The sequence below is a fragment of the Pseudochaenichthys georgianus genome, chromosome 1, assembly GCF_902827115.2.
Source record: "Pseudochaenichthys georgianus chromosome 1, fPseGeo1.2, whole genome shotgun sequence".
NCBI lineage: Eukaryota > Metazoa > Chordata > Actinopteri > Perciformes > Channichthyidae > Pseudochaenichthys > Pseudochaenichthys georgianus.
Window position 1 is genome coordinate 46958152 of NC_047503.1, and position 26169 is coordinate 46984320.

The 26169-nt window shown below is 39.8% G+C and overlaps 2 protein-coding genes across 5 annotated transcripts; one reads left to right on the top strand and one right to left on the bottom strand.

Moving 5' to 3' along the window:
• Position 1: 1 nt before the first annotated feature.
• LOC117451371 (B-cell receptor CD22-like) lies at positions 2 to 5721 on the bottom strand. The gene is made up of 10 exons (XM_034089643.2): positions 5631 to 5721; positions 4133 to 4480; positions 3833 to 4057; positions 3103 to 3372; positions 2581 to 2841; positions 2227 to 2487; positions 649 to 736; positions 505 to 562; positions 185 to 282; positions 2 to 90 (listed from the first exon to the last, which is right to left on the bottom strand). The coding sequence occupies exons 1-9, from the start codon at positions 5683 to 5685 to the stop codon at positions 187 to 189; spliced, it is 1662 nt and encodes a 553-aa protein (XP_033945534.1). The 5' UTR covers positions 5686 to 5721; the 3' UTR covers positions 2 to 90; positions 185 to 186.
• Positions 5722 to 6756: 1035 nt separating this feature from the next.
• On the top strand, positions 6757 to 25538 carry LOC117451418 (rho GTPase-activating protein 19-like). 4 transcript variants are annotated; one of them, XM_034089722.2, is made up of 12 exons: positions 6757 to 6843; positions 8057 to 8331; positions 14162 to 14242; positions 14515 to 14724; positions 15415 to 15641; positions 16567 to 16653; positions 16772 to 16837; positions 17123 to 17317; positions 17520 to 17627; positions 19523 to 19636; positions 19796 to 19894; positions 25099 to 25538. In XM_034089722.2, the coding sequence occupies exons 1-12, from the start codon at positions 6800 to 6802 to the stop codon at positions 25126 to 25128; spliced, it is 1536 nt and encodes a 511-aa protein (XP_033945613.1). In that variant the 5' UTR covers positions 6757 to 6799; the 3' UTR covers positions 25129 to 25538. The 4 variants fall into 4 exon arrangements, with proteins under 4 accessions (XP_033945613.1, XP_033945600.1, XP_033945607.1 ...); XM_034089709.2 differs by lacking the exon at positions 25099 to 25538 and adding an exon at positions 21629 to 24584; XM_034089716.2 differs by lacking the exon at positions 25099 to 25538 and adding an exon at positions 21632 to 24584.
• Positions 25539 to 26169: the final 631 nt, after the last annotated feature.

The window sequence follows — 26169 nt, forward strand, 5'->3', positions numbered from 1 at the left end:
CTCTGGTTGTTTCTGACTTTTACTGCAAACTCCTCCCACTACTTCGAATAGCTGTGTCATCCAGGTGAGTCTCCCTCTGGTTTGATGCATCTAAAATAAATCATGTAAAGTTCTGGTGAGTTATTTCTCAGGAAGTTGTTTTGGGTTTGTTTTCATAAATACAGCTGAGTGAGAGCTTGCTGACCTTCACACCAGGTCCTCCTGCTCCCCTGGTTCTTCTGTCTGTTCTGCAGAGACCATGTTCAGGTCTGAGACGTTCTCATACACAGGACAAGGGTCGAACTGATGGAGAGACAACGAGAGGAGAGTCAGAGGCCAAACTGTTTTTTCAAACTGTTTCCTTAAATTGCTTTCTGCTACAACATCTAGTTGGACAGCCTTTAAAAGGTAAATACACAATGGTGCATCTATTAAGAAAGGTGTTACTCATCAAGTTACATTTCAATCCTCTTTATATTTTCATAAACATTAATGACAGAATAAGTGCACGAGTCTCTCTCCCACCTCCCAAGTCTCTATGGGTTCATTCAGTTCAGTGTTGAAGCTCACAGCTTTCTCCTTCCTGAGTTAAATCAACACAAAAAAACATCGAAACATTTAATCGAAAAACTCTAAAAGTAAGTAAATATTTTAAGGTTTTTTTCTCACCTCATCAAGAGACAGAAAAGAAGAAGAAGAATCAGCATCTCAACCATCAGAGTCAACCTGGTGATGTTCATGATCATTATGGATTCATCTAGACATGGAGATAGTTGTGAGATACTGTACTGGTATTTACCTGCTGAATTTCACGTGTAGGTTAAATACTCAATTCTGATTGGCCAATTTGGACATTCCAAATATCTGCTATTTTTGCTAAGAGACTCTTGCTAAGGAGAACAGACCGATGATAAGGGACTATGTGCAGACATATGAATCCACAGAAAGTTCACTGGTCAATTTAACAGTAGCTGTGGACACCAAACATGTTGTCCATCAGAAATCACCATGGAGTTCTTTTTGAATAATCAATAGTGTTTTTGTGGAGGGCACAACACTTTAGATTCAATATGGCTAAACTGTCCCGAGTAAAAAAAAAAGTAGCGCAAGAGAAGGAAAGCGGTTTAAAGACACAGGGCGCTGGATAGCAGAGATATCAATAGAAGAAGACAGACAGGAAGTAAACACTAAAGGGAACAGCAGAAAAAGACAGACAGAAGAAACAGACTATTTTTTTCTTAGCGGAGGCCATACGATCAGTTTAATAACTATTTTGTGAATCATTGCTTATTCAGTACGTAGCCATGTATTAAACCACTTCATGTTCCTGCTCTACCTGTTGGCTTTCTTTTTTCATGAATGACCGGCTCGCTGCACAATATTCTTTCACACACAGTGACGTCACGAGCTACCCACAATGCAACGCGTGCCATAGATATATATATAAATCCGCCATTTTCCTGGAGGTGCTAATATCCTGGAGATGCTAATGTAAACAGTTAGCTAACGTAGCCAGGCAGAGCGCACTAGATTTTTTTTCTGAATTAACAACCGAAGAAATCGCTGCATGTCTTCGGATTACATCTCTGGACTTGAGGGGTGTGCTCGAGGTCGTTACCAGCGTGAACTAGAGCTGTGTGGGTTGTCCGATTGCCCTTACAGACTGCCTGCAGATGTATGGAAAAACGACCCTCGAAAGTGGCCTTCGGTCGATTTTGGCAGCATCTACGTCTAATTTCTGGAAACACCAGGTGAATACCCCACTTGTCAAAATAATATTATCATGCCAATGCATATATGTGGTATTTTAGAGTTGACTAGATATTGATTAAGGCAATAGACTATGATATTCTGCTTGCACCTCGCGTGAAATGGCGGATACCGGAAGTACGGTGTCGCCCTCGGCTCAAAACCCGTATGTGTGTGTGAAAGAATCCCACACACATCTTTTTCTTTGTTAATTATCAAAATCTGTAAAGTAGTGAGTTTCTCAAGATGTACAATTAATGTGATGTATACAGTTACGCAAAATACAAATACTAATATAAAGTTTATACTCAAGTTACGTTTATTCTCAAGTAAAGTTTATAACTTTTCTAAAATGTACTGTTCTTAAAGAAATGATCTAGGCTACTTTCCACCACTGGTTAAAGGTGATAGGTTTCCAGAGGATCTGAGTATCTCTATAGTTTGCTGGGTGATGCGATCTGTTAATCATACAATCAAAAAGTCAGGTGGAGAATTTACCGGCCAAAATAATCTGATGTAAAGTGGAGTTACTCCGTCCTAACTTGTTCTGGGCTCCGCAGGAATAACTCCCACTGTGTTCAGCTCTGAAGTACGTGATGGTGAAGATCTGTCCTGAAGCCTTTGGAGAGTCTTCATCCTCCTTGTACCAGGTGTAGTTAGCTGCTGGGTTAGCATCACTGCTACAGGTCAGAGTCACTGAACTGCCCTCCTCTCTCTCAGCAGAGGGACTCACTGACACAGAGGGGGGCTTTGGAGCGTCTGGAAGAAAAGGTGTAGAAATGGTTCTATTTAAGACAGGCTATGTTGTCTTTAGTGCCCCCTACAGGACAACTCACTTATCGTTTTACTCACACTGGACATCTACAAATAGAGACGTAGAGTTGACCTCTCCGTATTGATTCTCAGCCCTGCAGTAGTAGTTCCCTCTGTCCTCAGAGCTGATGGAGGTGAAATGATAACTTCCTACTGCTCCCAGAAACACTGTTCTGTTCTCCTTGTACCAGGTGTAGCTAGCTGCTGGGTTAGCATCACAGCTACAGGTCAGAGTCACTGCACTGCCCTCCTCTCTCTCAGCAGAGGCACTCACTGACACAGAGGGAGGCTTTGGAGCATCTGCAGGAGAAGTGCCACAAAGGTTATTTTAAGTTTAGGGTGTTTTACAGTACGTGTGGTGTTACAAACTGAGCTGTGTGTAGCTGCATTTTAGATTTAGAAGCTGGTCTGACAATTGAATGTTTGATCCCAAAACACCTGGAATCTGTTGAAGCTGCTCAGAGAATTACAGCAGACTGTATGTGTAAAACAAGCAGAGTTCAAGAAAGAAGTTATACTTATTAGAATCTTCTTCTGCAAAGACTGGACAGATTCACTCACATTTCACATGAATAAAGATGTCTTTAGATGTCCTCCTCCCCAGCTTGTTTTTAACTGAACAGTAATACTGTCCAGAGTCAGAGGAATGGATGGAGCTGAAGACAAGCTGTGGTCCTTTCTTGAAAGGAGGAAGGATTGGTTTGCCATCCTTCTTGTACCAGGTGTAGCTAGCTGCTGGGTTAGCATCACTGCTACAGGTCAGAGTCACTGCACTGCCCTCCTCTGTCTCAGCAGAGGGACTCACTGACACAGAGGGGAGCTTTGGAGGATCTGGAGGAGAAATAATAACATACATTTTCCCAGGGTAGTGTGTTTGAAAGTGCAGATCCTGGACCCATCACACCTTAGACCCGAAAACATGTGATTAAAGTCTATTGGGGGATGCACACAGTAAACCTTAAGGTTGATTTGGAAAAAGGTTCTCGTTAATATTTTCGTTGGGCTCTTGCAATGAATTTGAAAAATGCAACAAATTCCCTGTCAAAATTCCTGTTGCTTCGCTTGCTGTTTGCAAATGTTTCCGACCAGTTTCGTGTTATTGTGTCCAGCTTAACTCTGCAGCACATCACAACATGTATCTCAATATTGCATTTATTTTGGTAATTTAGCTTTTTGTTGTAATACTTAATGCTGCTGTGTCTACATTAAGATGTGGAAAGTCAATTGAAATGTCTCTATGTCTTATTGTGATTGTACTCTGTGAACATGTGTCCGTACTGAGTGAACTCACACACTGAAGGAGAACGGTGGTTCTCATGTCCGTTTACAGCACAGGAATAGTTGTCTGCAGGATGAGGATCATAGTAGACTGAATAAGAAGAAGATATCCATCCAGTCTGAACTCTCTCGTTCTTGTACCAGACGTAGGAAGAACTATCAGGTAGACGACAACTGCTCTGACACTTCAGCTCTGCCTTGAGAAAACGGCTGCTCATCTGGACTTGCACCATGACACCTGGATTCATGAAGAGAACGTTATGTTTCTATGTGCTAAACATTTGGAAATAACTAACATAAATGAAAATGTTACCTGTGACAGACAAAGTGACTCCAAGTGAACCAGTATATTGAATAGCTTCTTGCTTTGATTCACTCCTGAACCAGTACTCAGCTGAGTCGCTCTCTCTCAGGTCGGAGATTCTCAGAGTGCAGTCTCTGTTGTTATAACTGTACTGCACACGACCTGCATAGTCTGAGACTGAGCTAAGATCTACAAATTCACCATTATTTATTTTAGTAAACCAGATTCCTTTTCTCAAACTGAAATACGGTCCAGACGGGGGTGTGTAGCTGCAGCCTATTTCCACTGTTGATCCTTTCACGGCACAGATCTCAGTAGAAGTGTAAGTCACTCGCCAGCCGTTCTGACCCTGAACCACTGAAACACAGAGCACACCAGAAACTATGATCAGACTCATAACAACATCACATATGAGAATGGAGTAAGGCTGTGTGTGTGTGTGTGTGTGTGTGTGTGTGTGTGTGTGTGTGTGTGTGTGTGTGTGTGCGTGCGTGCGTGCGTGCGTGTGTGTGTGTGTGTGTGTGTCGGTGTGTGTTGGTGTCTTTGTATGCTTTGATTTTTGTGACATCGTCACAACATGCAGGTACGACACATTATAGATGTGAAGTGTGTCTAATGCATCGAGGAAGGACATCATACCGAGGAACTAAAGGATTTATTGAGACTGCGTTCTCTAACTTTGGTGATGCATCTGTTTTTAACTTTAAATGAATGCTGTGTCCTGCATTGAGGTAAATTGTACCTGTATATTTGTAAGCATTTAACTGGTAATGGCTTTCAGAGGTCATCGCAAACATACAATTAAGATTAATGATAACTATTTTTGTGAACCCGAAACACAGAATTGTAATTTTGCTCTACTCAAACCTAAACAATCTGTGTCTGAAATTGAATCTACAAAAACAGTAAAGATTACTTTAACACCACGCTAATCTCATTAATCTGCAATAAGAAATCTCTTTTTTCTGTGTTTTATTGCATTATTTTATTTGTAATGTATTTTATGTTTTATGTATTATTGATCATTATAAGTCAGAGATCTAAAAGTCTCTAAACGTAAAGAAACACTGCCTTTAAGATGAGTTAACGACCGCAGGTAGATGGAGGAAGTTCCACTGAACGATGAATTTATTTAGTTGGTTATTTTTTCTGTTAATGAAGCAATCATTACTTTCATCCACACCAACACAGTTTTACTATCTTTAAAGGGGCACAATACTTGACTTTAGAGAGGGAAGTGTACAAAGATGCTGCTTGTGTTGATAAAAACATGTTCTTGAAAACTGAAAGACCCCAATTCTTGTTGTGCTAAGTACAATGAAAACATACACTGCAATGTATAGGTCCTTGAACTGGCTTTTAAAGCTGAGTTGAAATAATAACAACGTATGGAATTCAGTAGAAATGGCATAATTGTTATATGAAGTGAAAGTAATTTAAAGAAAAAAATAACGATAAATTATTGATGAAATCTTTTTATACAGTGTAGAATCTAGATGTACAGTACCTTGTGCAGAGAGCAGGAAGACGACAAACCCTCTCGTTGCTGCAGTTAAACTCATAGCTGCTCCTCACCTCTCTGATAAATCAGCTGGTAGATCAAGCACATAAGAGACACTAAGTCACCAAAAACAAATTCTATATTCAAAAGGAGGATGTGGTCTTTTCGACTGCGTTAGAAAATAAACTGTTTAAAACTGGCCAGGCTTTCTTCCCCTTTACGTTATAAATGTGCATGAACAGGTGGATGCGTGTTAATCCCCACGTAGAAAGAAGAAATGATCCTTGGGCCCGACATGCTAAGAGTGTTGCCTTGATGGTTTCAATCAAAAAACGTTCCATAAAATAAACATATACTTGACTTGCTTTGCTAAATAATTGCTTAATATTGTCGTTACGTTAATATTTTTGTTTTACATTCTTATTTTTCTATTCTTTTTTTGTTTTGTAGGTCTGTAACTTTGTCATTTACTCAACTATCTATCTATCTATCTATCTATCTATCTATCTATCTATCTATCTATCTATCTATCTATCTATCTATCTATCTATCTGTCTAGAAAAAAGCAAAGTATCTTTCAACTAAACTCTGAAATGAATGTAGTGGTCAAAATGACAATGAGAATATGTCCCTATAAAAAGTATTGGGAGTAAAAGCTAGACTGTATAAATTAAAGTAGAACGAAGCACACAATCAAAATACTCAATAAATTACAAGGACCTCTAACTTATATTAATACGATAATACTTAAGTAAAGTTCTTGAGTAAATGTCGTTTTTACCACCACTACTGTCTGTACCCCTTTTTCCAACAAAAGTAGGAGACAACATGATTAAGGAGATTTAGATATGTGTGTGATATTTCACAAATAACCCTTCAACTGAAATACAGTAAGGAATTGCGATTTAGCATGTATGTATAACTGCAGTTTTTAAAATGTATTTATGAATAGCATTTAGGTAAATGTTACAATAGATAGACTTTCTTATAAGGATGTTACAGGCAGAAGCTGTTTTCCTTGATAAAGCTTGATACAAATTCAAACCGACCAATCACAGTGAGGAACATGCAAATCAAGACCCGTTGCGTCACGCCCACATTCGGCAAGTGACCAATCGGCGACTAGGAGGGCGGGGCCTACACGATAACAGCGGAGGATTCAAACCAAACCGAACATGGCTGCGGGCAAGGATGTCGATGAAAACACACAAAATAGAAGGTAAGAAAAAAATACAAACATTAATATTATAACGTTATCTGCATTAACCCAGCTTTACTCAAGGGCTACACTAAACTTGACACATTTTAAAGTGGGGAACATACGTGTGTGACACTGATAACAAAGGGGCTGTCAATCTCGAACGTTAGCCGTCAACAAAGTCATTTGTTTGCTAGCTAGCTAACGTTAGCTGTTCAACGTTACCGTAAAACAACTGACAATCAGTTTGGTTAAATACAACTTTGTGGCTAGACATTGTTGCTATTTATTCAACTGTTTACTTCGGAAATAAGTTGAGCAACGTTGGTGGGAATGTTTAGGTTGTATTAGCTAACGTTAGCCCTGTTGTCGTTACCAACTGACTATACCCGTTAGCTAAATACAATGTTGGTTAGCTAGTTTTAAGCATTGTGTGCAGACCAGAGAAGTACTTGAGTAAAAGTAGAAGTACCACAGTGTAGGAATACTCTGTTACAGTAAAAGTACTGCATTCAAAATGTTCCTCAAGTAAAAGTAGAAAGTATTATCATCAAAATATAGTTAAAGTAGCGACAGTAAAAGTACTCATTGTGTAGATTGGTCCATTTCAGAATAATATATATGATATGTTTTATAATGATTGATCATTAAAGTGTTCTCAAAGCTGGTGAAGGTGCAGCTAGTCTGAAGTACTTTGTAGACTGCAGGGTAGCTGGTGGATTTACTCCAGGTGGAACTAAAGTCTGATTCAACACTTGATTATATTTCACATCATTCATCCACATCTGTGAAGTAACTTAACAGTTAATGGAGTAAAAGAGGTGGAAGAAATACTCAGATCTTGTACTTTACTAAATGTAGAAGTACCAGAGTTTAGGAATACTCAGTTACAAATATAAGCACTGCAATCGAAAGGTTACTCGTACTAATTTACTTGTATAGAGGAGTACTGCGGCATGTGAAAACCATAGGATATTGTCTTGTGTGGTTCTGGAGGGAGCTTTTTAAAGTCTTGAAAAATAACCCTAATGTCATTGGGATTGTGATATCTCTGGCTTTTGAGCGCAGCATCTTAATATTTTAATTGGTTATGTAGTTGATTTTCTGCAGACGCGTATACAACAAAGAACCCTTAGTATTACAGACTTTTTAAAGAACAGATGGATCCATAAAGCTGCAGTTTTCAATATTACCCAGCCTATGTGTCTAACCTATTTCCCGTGTCTCCCCTCAGCGGTCCAGTGAGCAGTATGGTGATCAATCATGAAGAATCACCTGGTGGCTCTCGTCCCAGCCGACCTCCAGTCATATTCAACCCAGACTTTTTTGTGGAAAAACTCCGTCACGAGAACCCGGATATATTCTTGGAGCTGGTACTAAGTAACATCACTCGCCTCATAGATCTTCCCGGGACAGAGTTTGCACAGCTCCTTGGTGAGGAGGGCCCGAAGATCCCAACAGGTGGAAATGGAGGCTTCTTTCGCTCTTTCAACTTCCTCAAACGCAAAGGTAAAAGGTCACCTATGTGACCGGTAGAAATGAACTCTTGCAATAGGAACTGTGAAAGCCCCTCTCTGTTTTGGTTTTCACAATTTGATATTTACAGAACTATTTATAAGAACAATTGTAATTTTCATCTGAAAACCCTCCCAACAGTTGTAAACTAGTAATTGTTGGTTTGTTGTTTTTAGTTTTAACATTTACCTATAATGAAGGGAAAATGTAAAACAAACATTCATAAAATTCCCAATTTGTGATGAATAACGTCTATTGAATTTCATCTACTAATACTTCCTTCAATGGGATGTATAGATGAGATGGTCATTGGTTTTAAAGAGCCTGTGGCACGAGTTTCCCCCATCATCCAAACCCATCAATTTGAGTAAATATCGTCCCCTTGAAAACCATTACTGAACTGATTTTGGATATTTGTACTTTGATAACCATTAATCCTTCAATGTCGACCATTTTCTGGATCTTCTCGGGATTCTTCAAGTCCCGCCAAATGATGTGTGACGTTATTGCGGGCACAGCGCTCCAGCTGCACCGTTCAGGATCCCAGCTTCTGCATGTAAACGCGCGATGACAGTTTAATTTTGAACGTGTCTGAGAGCTCATATGAGGCTGAAGGATCGGTTTATGTTGTATCTGTTAGAAGTTTAGGAATGAGGTGCGTCAATATGGGCGATCATATGGTCATGTAGCCAGTGGTGGACTGGGACTAAAAATCATCCCGGGACTCTCGACCGGCCCACTTCGGTACCGCTAGTAAGTTGTCAACGGGGGGAGTGGGGGATGTGCTAGTGACTTATTCGACCGGCCCACTTCGGTACCGGCCCATCGAGATTCGTCCCGATGGGCCACTGCACCCAGCCCACGTAAACTTTCAACGGGGGGAGCTTCGCTGCGGGGAAACGGTGGACCTAGTATCCCGATCGGAGTGGGAATAATAATAATAATAATAATAATCCGTGCATTTTATCCATTAATTTTCCCAACATTGTGGTAAAAAAAACACGTTTAATCCATGTTGTTGGTGTACTACAACTACAAAAAGCATCGGTTTGTTTTCTCATCAGGAAATGCAGACCGGCTCAAACAAACGATTTTTCAATCATCCTCCTCACGATTATTTAATGTATCATATGTTCGCCGAATTGACATGAAAGCACTAATAAATGTAGTTTCATCCACTTGAGTTTACAACTACAAAAATAATCGATTTGTTTTTATATCACATCCAACGGGAGGAAATTCAGCAGCTCTCACTCCCGATTTTTAATCTTAATGTAATCATCATCTTCACCACGATCATTTATGTTTATGTCGCCGAATTGACATGAAAGCACTGACAAAAATGAATATACTGTAGTCAACTTCATTAAAACGTTATTAACGTGCCTAAACTCAGTAATTCACCATTTCTACACATGACAACACACTTTGTCCGTGTTTGGCTCTCGAAGCGTTCCCGCATTGACGTCACTTCCGGCTTCCCCCAAAACTTCAAAATGAGTCGAAGGAATTTCCCCGCGATGTTCGAAATTATTTATATTTATCGGAACGGTATCGCACCTTCTTTTTTAAGCTGACGGTTCGAGATGACTAGTAGCCCAATATCTCATTGCACAACAGTTGTTGGGAGGCTGCCACAGGCTCTTTAATGTCCGCTGCGTTAACCAGCTTGTATATGATGCGGCTTTTGTGTTGTCTTTGTACCAGAAATCAAATAACTATTTTAGTAAGTTATACAGGGTTCTTACGGTCATTAAAAACCTGGAAATGTAACTGAAGTTGCATCAAATATAATTTATATTTTATCTAATCGCAGAAATAGTAATACTATAATGATAATAAATACTGTATCGTAATTAGGGCTGTCAGTCGATTCAAATATTTAATCGCATGATTGTCCATAGTTAATTGCACATTTCTTATCTGTTCTTAATGTACCTTCGAGGGATGTTTTTCAAGCTTTGAATACTCGTATCATTACATTGCATTTAGCTGACGCTTTTGTCCAAAGCGACTTACAATAAGTACATTCGACCAGGAAGACACAACCTTGAGGAAAACAGAATCATATAAGAACATCAGGTTTCAAAGAGCCAAGCATTTCAAGTGCTACTCAACTGGCTTTAGATACGCCAGTCCTTTATTAGTATATAAGTGCTCTGTTAGCAGTTCTTTGTTAGTCATTCTATCGCTCGAAGTGGAGTCGAAAGAGATGAGTTTTCAGTCTGCGCCGGAAGGTGTGTAAGCTTTCTGCGGTCCTGATTTCAATGGGGAGCTCATTCCACCATTTTGGAGCCAGGATAGCAAACCCACGTGTTTTTGCTGATGGGAACTTGGGTCCCCCTCGCAGCGAGGGTGCAGCGAGCTGATTGGTTGATGCAGAGCGTAGTGATCAACATATGAGTGGACAAATATGCTTTATGCAAATGTTTTGTTTATTATCATTTAGGGATGTAACGATACCAAAAACTCACGGCACGATATTCATCGCGATATTGAAAAAGAAAGAAGAAAAATGCGAATTTTTTTTTTTAACTTGATTTAAAAAAAAAAAAAAAATTTAAATAGTACATCTGATTTGTACAGCATTATAGTAGTATTTTAAAGTGTCAACAATATAATAATCAGACCCTGCAATAGAATAAATCAAGTTTCACTTTAGTTTTTCAAGTAACGCGTCATCAAGGTTATCTTTCAGGAATATGAGAATGTCCACATGTCCAGGTAGAAGCTGGGATGTTTGGGCGTTTGCAAAATCCCCTGCTGTGGAAACAACTCTCTTGCTTGGTACTGATGTTGCTGAGACGGAGAGATATGCTTTGGCCATGGGTGACAGCAGTGGGTCAAACTGTGAATCGTCTCTCCACCACTTCAAAAACAATACAGTTTATTCCAAGAAGGTGAGGCTTATTGACAGAGATATACATGTACATGTCAATGTCTCTAGGTGTGTACATGTAGCACTGTAAATACAATGTCCTTTATCGTTATCTGTTGTTTTATGTTCATGTTGTAACAACTTGCTGCCATGTTGGACAGGTCTCCCTTGAAAAAGAGATTGATGATCTCAATGGGACCATCTGGTTAAATAAAGGTTTAAAAAAAAAATATATATATATATAAACAAAAATCGCGGTATATTTTGTCAGTCTCACGACGGTATTGAGAAATGTATTTACCGGGATATTCGATATATCGTTGCATCCCTATTTTCATTTGAACAGTGACACATATTCTCATGAATATTAAACGCAACAACCTCTGAACATTACAAATATTCACCTCAATTCAACATGGAACCTCTCTCATACAATACAATAATGTGTGTGTGTGTAAAAATATCTAATTGCGATTTTTCTGACAGATATTTCGATTCGATTTGCGATATTTGTTTTTAAGCGGCCCAACGGAAGTTTATTGTAAAATGCGGCCATATCTCCGGCTAGGAAGGTCGCATCAACATGCTCCCGTCTCTATTAGGGATGGGAATTTGAAAGCAAATGTATATTCGACCGCCCAAAAAACGATTAACCGGTTAACCGAAATGTACATATCCTATAAAAAACATTTTTTCAGAATTTCTTTTTTCTTTTTTACCCAATGTGTTTTCAAGAATTTTTGGAAATAAATACATACATGTTCAAATAAGTGTAGAAACCAAGTTGAATTTGTCAAATGTATTGAACTGGTGATCACAGTTTGACAGCTATAGGCCTACAGCTTTCATGTGCAGAGGCGATTCACAATCAGCCCAGCTGTAGAGAAGACTCTCTCATATATATATATATATATATATATATATATTGAATTATTCAATTTGATAATCAACTTAGGCATCACTCCCAAAAAAATAAAAATATTCATAACTTATATTCGAATACCTGAATAATTTCGAATATTCGATTAATCGTTCCCATCCCTAGTCTCTAGCAGCCCCGCAGCCCGAGCTACGAGTGAAATAACTAAACTTACATGAAACTTCCGTTGGGTTGCTTTAAAGGGTACCTATCATGCAAAATGCACTTTGTGATGTCTTTTTGTTTTATGCAGAAATATGTGTCCCCGGTGTGTCGGGGAACTCACGCAGCGTCAGAAAATACAGCCCTCTCTCTTTTCCGCCGTACCCAAATCTCTACAAACGGGGCTACAGCGGAGCTGATCCAGATTTCCATCCGCTGTGACATGTCCATCCGATCTGACGTCATATCGGCAGCAGACCCACAGAAAATTGCTATCAGAAACAATGCCTGACGTGTTTTGGACGTAATCTCGTTTTTGTTTACATTAGCAAGCCTCGCTAACACTCGGAGCTAACCTGTGCTGGAGAGCACGTGTTTAAAAAGCAGGAAATAAAGAAAGGAACTCACCTTGTGATAAACCTGAGAGAGAAAAAGCATTTGAGCTCCATACTGTTTCAGAGATAATCCTTGACGTGGTTTAAACAGGATGGCGTTTTATCACAGCAGAATTTAACTTTATCTCCGCTAGAATTCTGATCAGGCATTAGCTCCGCCTCTGCTTTCTTTTTTTTTCAAGCTAAGGACCCAAAATCTGCGTTTCTCTAACAGGGCTTCAAAAGAGGGGTTTGAGCAGTATGAGGCACGGCTGCAATGGGGGATCTGTTTGGTATTTTTTTTAAAAACCAGAAATGTTTTATATAGGTATAGCTCTACAATATATTTTTCGAATATAGCATGATAGGTCCACTTTAAAGTCAAGCTTCAGTTTAAGATTCACCCTGTAATAGAAACATGTGATGGAGCATTACTAACCTGACTCAGATGGTTTGTTTCACCAAACCATCTAGGAGAGCTCCATTGGAAGTCATTTGGAAAGGGCAGGCACCTGCAAAAATACTTGGCAGGTGATTGGATCAATCTGTCTATCACCTTCTATCATGGGCCACTTCTGATTGGTTAACAATGGCTGGTACATGTGGAGCACAGCACTTCTGATTGGTGTGGATGACTGACACACAAGAAGAACAAAAAAAATGTTAAAAAAAATCGCAGACAATCTTAAAACCGATCAATCGTTCAGTGTGTGTGTGATGCCGCTCCTCCTCTGTTTTCATAACAGGTCACCCTTGAAAAAGAGATCTTTTGATGTTAAGGGAGTTTCACCTGGTTTAAATAAAGGCTACAAACAAACAACTGTCAAAGCATGAGACTGAAGTTCCCACTGTGGGTCAAAATAATGCGCTGTGGCCCGAGGTAACTGTCATTACTGAGTGAAGTCCAATAGTCTCAAGTGAACGCAACTGTGGAAGTCTTTCTTAAATCTTCCTCTACTTTCGCTTTTTGGACTTCATACAAGTTGTGTATTTTCGACACAGTGGTGGCTCTGGAAGGCAATCCATAAGTGCAGCCGTTGGATGCGACCCGATTTATATCACGCAGCCCCTCGTCCTCCACGATGTTAATTGGCCTGCAAGCTGTCGCCACCCATTTAGAGATCTTTGTTGAAAGTTTGCTGCTCGTAGACGTGTCCACTGTCCTGGCGTCTCCCCCGCACACTTTCAAGTGTGGTCGGCAGGAGCTGGGGTCAGCATCAGCAGTGTGCTTGGATTGTATAGATGGTATTTTGCTGGTGAGAGATTTTAGTTGCTTCAGCGTGTAGAAGCTAGTTAGCCTACTATTTGATTTGTTTTAGATAGGCACAACCTGATGCAGACCTTATTTTCCTGTTCCATGTTTAAAAAAAAAAACATTTTCAGTGGTACCGCTGAGAAAGGGTAATGTTTTTGGTCATGGAAAAGTCATTAGTGAAAGTGTATGAACCCTGGTTATAATATGATCACTCATGTCTCCTATTACTTTCGCAGAAAAAGGGGTTGTGTTTGGAACCCCGCTAACAGAAATCTGCATTGCCCAGATCTACCAGCTCATCGAGTACCTCAGCAAAAGTAAGTTATTTTGAATAAATACATTAATAAAAGTTTGTTTAGTGATGTTTAAAGAGAACGACTTCCTGACACATAGATAATACACTTCCTTCTGTACAAAGAACAAGCCTTTTGTCCTGCAGTAATTCAGCTCCACTGATCAACCCGGACAGAAGTTCTTTCTCTTTGTTTTAAAATCATGTGGATGGCATGTTTTCCGTTTGTCCTAGCAAAAGAAACACACAAATAAATGATCAGATGTTTTACGTTTTTTCCTGCTCTTACTCACTCAGATCTGCACGTGGAGGGTCTGTTTCGGGTGCCGGGGAACAGCGTCCGGCAGCAGACCCTGAAGGAGCTCCTGAACAGCGGGGTGGATGTGGACCTGGAGTCTGGAGACTTTCACCCCAATGACGTGGCCACGCTGCTCAAGACTTTCCTGGGAGAGCTGCCCGAGCCCCTGCTCACACAAAGACACTTTCACGCACACCTCAAGATAGCCGGTATGAATACACAAACATACAATCCCATTTTAGTCTAGTTTCCAGAATACTGAACCTGAAAATGTTGAGTACACCAACATTTTATGTTAGAAATGTATATTCTGGGTCCCCAGCACATATAAACTGCTTGATGCTAACTTGCATATATTGGGCAATTTGCACAATTAGCATAAGTTGTGTTAATTAAAAGCATATGTTGCATTTTTTTATACTGTACTCCATGGGTCGGCCATTGTTGGCTCGCCAGCAATAATATTTGGCCCGGAAAATTAGCTTTGTTTTGAAAGAAAAGTTTTGGCTCATCGGACATTTATGAGAGAAAATCCCTAATGTCCGAGTGCAAGTGAATGCAGCACAAGACTCGATCCTTGTAACCGAGCTTGGAAATGTGATTGGCGGCGATTTCATTTGAACGGGACGGTGACGGAGAAGAGACTGTCAGGTTTGTCTGTACTCGGCATTGAATCAAAACGCACTAAAGCTTTGGATCTTAACAAGTTTGAGGCGTTTTGCTGAACAAGATGGTATTCGCCGCATTCAGCTGTTATAGGCAACTTGATGCTCTGCTCACGGATGAGTCGATGAGCATAAAACACTGTTAATATGATGACCTTATGTGTGTATATTTCTATTTTTATTTGTGGGGGTCTGAATGTAAATTCATTCATGACTTACTTCCTCCCCCTTCAGATCTGACTCTGTTTGACGAACTCGGGAACAAGACTGCGTTGCCCAACAAGGAGCGTCAGATAGAAGCCCTGCAGCTCCTCTTCCTGCTGTTACCTCAGGCCAACCGGTCCCTGCTCAAACTGCTCCTGGACCTGCTCTATCACACCGCCAGGCAGCAGGACAAGAACAAGATGTCCGCCTTCAACCTGGCCCTCATGTTCGCGCCGCACGTCGTCTGGCCCAGAAACGTAAGCTTTATCAGTGGAACTACATGACCAGGGTTCGAGGACCAAGCGGCTTCACGCTGACCGAAATCGTAGATCTAATTTTGATTTTTGTTCAATTTGGGATCAGACTTATTTAACACAAATCAGATTCTGTTTTATTACAAATAGGTTTACGCATGTGAGGAATTTGCTTTGGTATAAATTAGGGCTGCTCAATTACTCGCAATTACGATTTTGGCTTGCAACGATTATGAAAACGACGTAATCGAAATAAAACGATTATTATTAATCAACTGTTAAAAACATACTGTTCACATTTTATTTTCAATAAATGGATGTTTTCAAAGTAAATGGATAATCGTTTTTAATAATCGTGATATCAATTATTGACCCAAATAATGGAGATTATGATTTTTGCCATAATCGAGCCGCCCTAGTATAAATGTTGCACACAGAAAGCAGAATATGTAGCAAATTACATTACTATTACAAAAGCTTTAAACAAAACGAATTAAAGACAATCTTGACAAATAAAAAGATAAATACAATATTTACACAATATGTGGGAAACCGAGTAAAGTATAATATTCATACATTATATGAAAACGACCATTTAAACAGTGTCTTTAAAGCTACTCTGTGTTTAATTTAGAAGCAGTTTCATTTTGTCGCAGTGTTATAGGGAGGGGTAGCATGCTGCTTTTCAGTATGAATACACAGCTCTCTTCCAGCTGCCGTTGCATCAATTAACTAAGCAAATAATATTCGTACAAATAAATAACCTGAATAAAGCAATCCTATTCTTTTTAAAGCAAAGGCAATATAAAGAAACAACTCGTATGTACTACCCTGCCATCTGTTGGTGAAATGATATTGTATTCCTGTCCAGTAGTGGTCTAAATCTCTAAATGGCACTTCCTGTATTCTGTTTTCTCTCCTGCTGTAGATGACCGCGTGTGACCTGAAAGACAATCTGAAGAAACTGAACAGCAGCATGGCCTTCCTCATCAAACACTCACAGAAGCTCTTCAGGGTGATTTATTATTCTCCTTTACTCGAGCACAGAAACAAATGTGGCTTCAGAAACGTAACATGTGACGGGTTAAACGTTTACCGTGTGGATGAGTGACTGTTTGCTGCATGTTGTTCAGGCTCCAGTCTACCTGCGGGAATACGCCAGAATGCACTTCACTGGCTCCAAGGCTCTGCAGACCAAGGTTAGCAAACATCATCGCAGTGGTTCCCAACCTGGGGTATGTGGACCCCTAGGGGTACTTGAGAAGGTACAATTGAATCAGATGGGTTTGCGACAGAAGACATGCAGAGTTTCTGCTGTCCTGTTGTCATTCCACCATTTAAGAGCCGCTAGCAGACGGGTGTGTTTTTGAGCGGTACCCGAAACGGTACAATTGCAAACAAGTGTCTGAATCAAATATCAACACCGCAGTTCCATCCTCAAAGTCCACAGCCAGTCTGACCCCCCCCCCCCTCTCCTCACTCAGGATGATCTGGAGTTGTTTGCAGCCAGCCGATCTCCTGCTCAGCGGACCGTGTTGCCCCTAAAGAGGTCGGCCCCCCCCCAGGAGCAGTGCCAGTCCCCGGCCCAGCAGTACACAGAGGAGGCTCTGAAGGACCTCTTCAGACACGTCAACCACAGCATGCCGGACTCCGCCAAGAAGAAGAAACTCGTCCGACAGGTTCAACTCGGGGTCTTATTTTACCGTCTTAAAGCTCTGCTAGATGAACTGAAAACATGTATAACCTGAATGCATCAGAATACCTTTATTCTTCCCACGCAGCATGAAAGAGCCAAAGACAGCTTGCATGTCACTATGATTCAGTGTGTGTGTGTGTGAGAAATGTGAAACTAAGTGATGTTTTTCTTCTTTCTATGTGCAGTTAGTCAAACAGACAACCTCAGGGACGCCCACCAACGACCGGCTTCAGGTCCCCACCACTGCCAGCAAGAAACACCCACGTTCCCGCTCCTTTGGAGGCTTCATCAAGGTACTTAACCATCAGGGAAAGTCACAATGACGAGAGCAACAAAATATATGATTTTCACTTTTATTAGCATTATGTTATATGGAACCAAGGGTGTGACTTTGGTTTGAGAAGTGGGGGGGGTGTTGTGTAATGGAAGCTTCGAATGAAGAACCAAGCGCAGTCTATTTCAAACTGAACCATTACTTTATATTCCTTAAACACACAAAACAGGGGGTCCTCTGCATTGAAACATTGTTCTCGATTTAATTCCATTTCCTGCCTTTCTACTAATATATTAGGGACTATGGTATTAAAAATGTGTAGTGTATATAATGAGTGCCTAAACTTATCTAGTATCCATCCATGTGAGCCTGTTTTATTTGTGGGTGGACCTCACCACACAAATAGGGGGGTCCGGGGGCATGCAGATTTTTTTCTTTAAATTGAAGTTAAAGGCATCAATCTGGTGCACAAATGAAGAGATTTATGGATACAGCTCTCAACACAATATGAAACAGAACTGTATATATTTCAATACTCCAAAAACCATTAGAATATGCTCACAAGCAATATCAAATCATTGATCAACTCCTCTCTCCTATCTGTATCTTACCTAGTCTGCATTCTTTCTTTTTATGTATGCATATTTTACTAATCACTCCCCTTTCAAACTGTGTTTTTTATTTTTTACTGACATTGGAAGGATTTCTTAACTTATTTTGAACAACTATATTAAATAGATAGAAACATACATAGACGTTTACATAGACGACCAAACCGTTTGAGGCCCACTGAGATAACTTGGACTAAAGTTTACAATCTAATCACTCGGAGTCCTTTAGCTCACCTAAACTGACGTTATCTCAGCCTCTCAGTCCGACAGAAGAGAGCTCTCCCTCTCCTTATTGTTGAAACGGCTTCTAATCTCCGTTAGCTCCGAGCTAGCATCAGATGCTAACAACAACCCCGTAACTCTCTCTCTCTGACAAAATGTGCTCGTGCCACACACAGACGCTCCTCCGTGACGATGACCGCTTGCGTAAAAAACACATTTGAAAAGTGAGGGGGACACAAACGGGATTTTGAAAAGTGGGGGGGCCATGTCCCCCCCTGTCCCCAGTGGAAAGTACGCCCATGTATGGAACCAAGATCATGTTAAACTTCGGAGTCATTGCTGTAATGTTTTACAAGAGTTAAGAGTGCTTTTTAGTCATGAACATCAAGGATATGGTTGCGGTAAGCTTTCATGAATAAAATTGGCCAGGCTATATTATTATAAATACATTATGTTGGACTCATGGAGGTTTAAAATAGCAAAAACTTGGTGCACCAATCAAAAGCCAAGCCAAACAAAAACTATTACTGAGTATTAGGGATGCTCCGATCCGCCGAGATATTCACTCTCTGCCGATCGATCGGTGCTCTCTATAAAGGCCGTTCACATGACGTAAAATACATGATGCTTTTCTCTGTGCGCGGCAAAAAAAGCTCGCCACAATGGCTTGACCAGTCTGGCAGTATTTTAAGGTGTCCAAAAATGACAATAAAATAGCGGTATGCAGCGTGTGTGTGTGTGTGTGTGAAGCAGAAATCCGGCTGCTCCACCCGCTGTGATGGACCGGTGAGCGGAGCAGAACACACACGGAGAGTTGTGTGTATCGGCAAGCTCCAAATGTGCCTGAACATTGATTACAATTTGTTTTAGATGTTTAACATTGCAAATGTTAAGAAGAATTGAAAACAAACGCCTGCTTAAATTTGTATGGTCCAACTGGTGGTCTAACAACTAACTGTGATTCGAGTCCTTGAATAAAGCCATGCATCTCTTTGTGTCGAATATTTCAGCAACATGACTTTGATATTTTCTAAACTAAACTTATAACCGTTTTTTCTCCACCTGGTACTTTTGGTAACAGCGCAAAGCTCGCGGTGAGCAGCCGACGGCGGAGAGGCGGCTCCGACAAATCTCCCCAGATATCGACTCCAAGTCGGGAAGAAAAGCTGGTAAAGAGAACGTCATCCTACAGGGGGTAAGACTTGGTATTTTTTTGTTTTAGAAATTGTCTTAGGATTACTATCTAATGCATTTTGTATTTTTGTTGTACTTTGTATTCTTTAATTTATCTTTTTCTCTTGGAAGATATTCAATCCGCCAAAAATATTAATAATCTTCTTAATTGTGTGTACAGGTGAACAGCCCTTTAAATGGTCACATGTTGGGGAAGGGAGGGCTGATAGTCAAGAACCCAGACTTTGCTTTCAAGGACAGAGTTCGGAAGGTTTCCAAGGTATGACACGGTTTCCAAACAAAGCAAATCACTGCTGTGCCACATATACATTTCAGCAAACATCCCAGTATGACTTCATGCAACAAAAAGAAGTGTCTTAAATTTGAAGGCATCCAATAAATATATATATATATATATTAGGGATGTATATTAGGGATGTAACGATATATGGTTGTATCGCGATAAATAAACGTCTCGATGCCGTCGTGAGACTGACAAAATCTACAGCGATATTACATGGTTATTAAAAAAACAAAAACTTTATTCAACCAGGTGGTCCCATTGTCACGGTGTTATGTATGCCCACCGAGATATGCATGCACCTCGCGGGAGCGCGCACAGCGTAAAGCAGAAACTCCCAGACATTTCAATGATCTGTTCGGCAAAGTTCGGTTTGGAAACTATATCATTTCCTTTTGGAGGGCATGCATAACACGGCAAACACCAGAGCCTCGCTGCGGGGAAACTTTGGCGCTGTTCCGAGTTTGTTCTAATCCGTCAAAATGACAGACTGCTTTCACATTTTTCCATCATTGTTAAAACAAATTTTAGGTTAACGCGACCACTGCTGTCCCGGCAACATCAGTACCAAGCAAGAGTTTTTTCCACAGCAGGGGATTTTGTAAACGCCCAAACATCCCAGCTTCTACCTGGAAATGTGGACATTCTCATATTCCTAAAAAAAAAAAGCGAGTGTTTGAGTTACTTGAAAAACTAAAGTGAAACTTGATTTATTTTATTGCAGGGTCTGATTATTAAATGTCCTTGTTTATTTGTGAGATGCAGTGGCACAAAGAAAATGCCTACTTTGTCTGGTAGTACTAGTAAAAAAAAAAAAACTGGTTCTCTTGTTCCCGTCTGTTACTGTCACTTTGTTTTTGACACTTTAAAATACTGCTATCCTACTAACATGCTGAACAAATCAGATTTATTATTTAATAAAGAAAATGTTTTCAAGTAAAAAATAAATACATTTCAAAATAAATTGTTCCAAAAGAAAATTCTATATTTTATTGCATTTATTTTTTCAATATCGCGATAAATACCGTACCGTGGACTTGTTATCGCGATATTATCGTACCGTGAGTTTTTGGTATCGTTACGGCCCGTCCACACAGCGGCGTGCGTTGACGCTTCACCATTCACTTTTAATGGGGTTACGTCACTTTTCGCCGAACTGCATTGTGGGAAGCGACGCGGAGCTTTGCTGGCGTGGCTCGCTGCAAAAGTTGAGCAATGTTCAACTTTTGAAGCCTCGGCAGAAGCGTCAGCCAATCGAATCGCATGCCAGTACAAGCTCTAGCCAATCAAACCGCTGCCTGTGTGTCAGGGGCAGGAGATTCATATGATTGGTTGTTGGTCGAGTTTCAGACACGCCCGCCGGCAAGCGTCAACGCACGCCGCTGTGTGGACGGGCCGTAATAGAATATTATTATTATATCAGTCATGCACAGAAGTTTCCTGTGTCTTTAAATAAGGGGTCATCATACTGAAATGTAATTTGGCAGAACTATATGGTGAAGATCTTTGTGTGTCAGCAGTTTTTAAGTTGTTAAAAAAATCTTTTCAAATGTAGAAACCCTGTGGCGCTTTGTGGGAAACGGCTCCACCACATCCTCATTTAGTTTAACATGTTGGACAAATGTGATACTTCTTAGCGTAAACTGTATTTATGAGTCTCTCCATCCATCCATCTCCTCCCCTCCTCCTCTCCTCCTCCCTCTCCCTCTCCAGCAGAGCTCCCCCTCTGTGACCCGGATGTGTTTCTCTCCTGCTCAGGAGATCTCGCTGTAAAAACCCAACGCCTCCTCCTCCTTGTCTCAGACAGGACTCGAGCAGTATTAATATTAATATTCCTCTTATCATGTTTTCATCGTAGTCAGTCTCTTTTAACTGTGACTAATATAAAGCAGCATTCAGCCTCTGCCAGAGCAGCCAAACCAAAGCCAGGAAATCCCTGCTGGACGTGAGTGGTACTTCCAGTTGATTTAAACCCTCCCCCTCTTAGATACCCTTGATGTAAAGATGCCTAATGGGGGAAAAATGACTTTCTCGTACTTCTACTATTCAGATTATATTGCATTGTGCATCAGGTTGGACAATACTTATTTTATCAAGGTTTAGTTTAGTAATCATATCTGAAATATCTTGAATAAAGTAATGATGACGAGCAACACTTTAAGTTGAACTGGGTGCAAGGATAATTGGTTTGTTTTAATTTAAATGCATCAGTTTCTGTGACGAATGCAAATGTATCTTTTTGTAACATTCCTAATTTAGTTTCTATACCACTTATTTGTCAGGTTTCAATAATGTTGTTGCGTTACTCGGCTATCAAAGTTATACATTTGAATCTGAACTTTTCAAATTCCATTGTGACTTTTTGAATGGATTTATCAACAAGTCTGCATTATAAGATCTGCTCAGAGATCAGTTTAAACTTAAAAGCATTAACGCTCGTCACATTGCATGCTGCTCGGTTTTGAATAACACTTCCTGTTTCTTTGGTTTGGCTCCACTGGCTCGGACCTGCTTATTGAAACTCTTATTTGTAGCTACTGTATCAAACTCTATGACCACTAGTAAGTGTAGGATATGTATACATGTTGTACAGTGTGTGTGTGTGTGTGTGTGTGTGTTTTTAACTGGGAGATGTGATGTCTACGGTACGATATGTTGGTTACTGAATGATACTTTTGGGTGATGTTCTCTTTGTTGTGCCGCTGATGCCGAGTCAGTGAGCAGGGCACTTTATATTTCAAATGTTTTTTAAATCCGGATATGAAAAATAGGTTTCATTTGATAATCACTCCTCTCACAGACTGTGAAAATACCCACTGTTAACGAATCCGTCAAATATGAAATGTTACAGTCGAACAGGACTTTAAATACTTTAATTTGTTTTACTTTTGCGTCAGCTGGATGATGGGAATGTGGTGTGTTGATGGTTTAAAGGAAAGTCTAAAGAAAGTTTTTGTACGATTTGAGAAGGTTGAAATGAGCAGTAATGTTAGTCTGATCTTTTTAACATGTGCGTGGACTGTAAGGCTGGGTTATATAGAGTATGTGCTGATGGTGCTTTTTGATAAATAGTCATTCGTAGTTACAACTAATAGATCTAGAAAATCAAATCTCATCTAAGCCAAGAAACACTATTTTACGATATCCCAAATCTAACACGATCTGACGATATGGATATCAATATATTGCCCTAATGTAATGTCCAGTATCTGGGTATATTTGGTCAACACTCAAGAAGCACTTGTACCTGATGAAGGCCCTGTTGTTGAAAACAAATTAAGGGACTTGGATATTAATAATTGTTTGTTTTGCAGAAAATGTTACGTACGTAAAGCCCATTTTCTACATTTTGTGGGGCGGCCATTTTGTACGCACACTTCCTATGTATGTTCCTCCAGCTTTACTTGTCATGGCTTGATTTTACTGACATCTGCTCATTTTGTTGTATGGGAGTACGCATGCACCGGTATCAACATTTCTACAACTAAATAACTTTTGAAAACGGTGCTGCCCTTCAGGAAGCAACTGTGGATTTCTCCAACTACTTCACTACCCTAACTGCTACATTTGTGTTCATAGAATCTGGAAATGCCAAGGAGACTTCCTCAAGTTGTTCTCCTATTCCTGCTGTTCATCATGTATTATTACTAATTGGAAATACATAGGAATCTGATACTGGTGCATCCTGTTTTGAAAGAGTGGTGGATGTTGAAACGATGGGTTTGTTGAAGGCGATTGAACATGCATGACATGTCAGGTGCAGATGGACACACAGTTATTACCTCCTTTTGTTATTTTACCGTTTATTGTCATATTCTGAAGGTCACTTTGTACTATGGTCTTCTCAATAGCTTTTTTATCTCTAAATAACCCTGACTGAATTCATCTCGGCAGGCTTTTGAAACTGAACTGGGATCTCTGGACGTCGTCTTTTCGTCATGAAGTCCTTTTCAGTTCTCTAGGCTGCAGTTTTACCAACATGTTTTTAAGGGAGAGAATTATTGTATTTTTTATTTTTATTTATTGCCTTTTGGGAAACAAGTCTTTGGGCCAGATTTAAGGTACTTCCATTTTTATTTTTGTTACCTCGGCACGCAGATGAGAGCAGTTGCATTCTGCATGATGTGGAAATGCTGTTTTATTTGTAACACGGAAGTCTCCAGAGCCGTTCTGTTTTAAGTCTGTCTGTCTTTTTCTTGTTTTTCTCTGTACATAAATGTGAAACATTTAGGCACTGATTTCTACTTTCTATCTGTACATGGTCACTGATATGTTTGTTTAACACTGAGAACAACAGAATGGCATTATATGACAAAAGTAAGGGAATACATGTTAAGGTACCTAAATGATTGCATACGTCTGTGTCAATGAGGGTCAATGAGACGGGAGATATGTCAACGTTACGAGTTTTATGGGTTAATCAAAAACACTGTTATTCAAATTTGTCAATGCTCTGTTCTTCCAGTGTGATAATGAACGTATCTGTGACTTTTGTTCCGCCTGGTTTGAACTGTGGTAACCTTTTTTTATTTGTATTTTAGTGTAAAATAAGTTAACCTTGTACAGTTCCTTGGCGAACCCTCCGCTTCGGATTAAAACTTTTTATGTTTCCTACACAAAGTCTGTCATGTTTGAATTATTTTTTCACTTGATAATGTTTATTTCTTCATTTGTACAATGCATTATAAAGTTGGTATGAGGAAATGAGTGCTCAGAAGTAGTCTAGCTGTAACCGAGACGTTCCTTCAATGTGTCGTGTGCCCACTAGAGGGTGCTGTTAGATAGCATGGAGGTGAAAGTCGAAGGACAGATATTGCAAAAATGTTTTTTAATTAGTTTTAGCAATGGTAATGTGGTACTTTCTTGTGTCATAGAAGCACTCACAAGTACATGTGAAACTATAGCTTTGCTTTTTGAGGTTTTCAATCAGTTGTATTAATTTAAACGGTCAATAAGGTGGATTTCACGTTGCATTAACACAAATATATTCCGTTATTTATCATGAATTTAAAGTCATTTCCAAAGGTACAGAATAGACTTTGCTTGTTTTGCTATTTTGATTGAGCTTTGATTGTCATTCACTCTGTTGCACATCTTGACATCTACTATTTATCACCATTTTAAATATTGTGATATTAAATGTTCGTCGTTCCCATTTGAGAAACTCTTTCTTTCTCCTGCAGGAAGCTCAGAGGTCAGAGGTCAGGCAGTGAAGTGTCCCGGCTGGTAGGCATTCAGCAGTGCAGGCAGAGTGAGTCTCAGGGTTAGATGGCAGCCTTAAGCCTCCTATACATCGCAACCTACTTCAGCTTGTGATGTATTAAAAGAATACACATCTCTAGAGAACAGAACACGATAAGTTGAGGAAGGTTTAAGTACGATGAGTTACACGGTCTATAACATCTTATTAAATCAGTATGCTTGGAAAGGAATTTTGATTTGACAGGTACCTTAATGAGGTCTGGGTATTGGGTCTCCCCTAAAACAGTTTGAATGCTTTATTCAGGTCAATGCATTGCTTAGTAAAACATCTACATGACCAAAGAAACTACTGTTACTAAATGATCAGTGCACTTTGAATTATGATCTAATGACGAGCCCAAAAGAACATTAACTGGATGAACATATGCAAAGATTTGGAGAAAGGTACACAGTTAAAGGGCATTCGACTTCCTCGTGAATATATTGATGTCAGAATTTGTTTTTAAGTAGGTTTACACATACGAGGCATTTGCTTTGGTATATGTGGTACATGTGATATCCACTTGATACAATATTCTCTGCTGGTTAGTTATGTCTGAGGTTTGCACTTAAGTCTGAACAGAAATGACCACATCATACTGTATGTTTGAACCCGTGTCGTCGGTCGCAAAGATTAGAAGTGCAGAGTAAATGTTAAGGGCTTTCTTAATGATCTAATCTGTTCATTGCTTTTTGTTGTATTAAATGTCAGAAAATCGTCTACGCTGTAGTCGGAATTTACCACAATCCATGGTGACCTCTTCACATTGCTTTCTTTCCAACCAATACTTAAAAACGAAATGGTCTATTGCAAGGGTCTTCAACTAAAATTCAACGAGGTCCAGTTAGAGAAAATGTCCCCATGCCAAGGTCCGGAACATCAAAATGTCTAAGTTGCTTCATGAATTAGTGTGATATATATATATTGAAGTAGCTGCAGCTTTATCAACGTCTGCATGTAATCAACAACTGAAAGTACAATTCATAAACAACTATGTATTGTAAATGAACAT

Coding starts and splice junctions, on each gene's coding strand:
- LOC117451371 (XM_034089643.2), bottom strand. CDS start 5,685: ATGAGTTTAACTGCAGCAACGAGAGGGTTTGTCGTCTTCCTGCTCTCT. Junction 2,842..3,102: donor CATCTTTATTCATGTGAAAT/GTGAGTGAATCT, acceptor CTTCTCCTGCAG/ATGCTCCAAAGCCTCCCTCT. Junction 737..2,226: donor ACATCAGATTATTTTGGCCG/GTAAATTCTCCA, acceptor CTCCATGTCTAG/ATGAATCCATAATGATCATG.
- LOC117451418 (XM_071203862.1), top strand. CDS start 6,800: ATGGCTGCGGGCAAGGATGTCGATGAAAACACACAAAATAGAAG. Junction 6,844..8,056: donor GAAAACACACAAAATAGAAG/GTAAGAAAAAAA, acceptor GTCTCCCCTCAG/CGGTCCAGTGAGCAGTATGG. Junction 15,642..16,566: donor ACGTCGTCTGGCCCAGAAAC/GTAAGCTTTATC, acceptor CTCCTGCTGTAG/ATGACCGCGTGTGACCTGAA.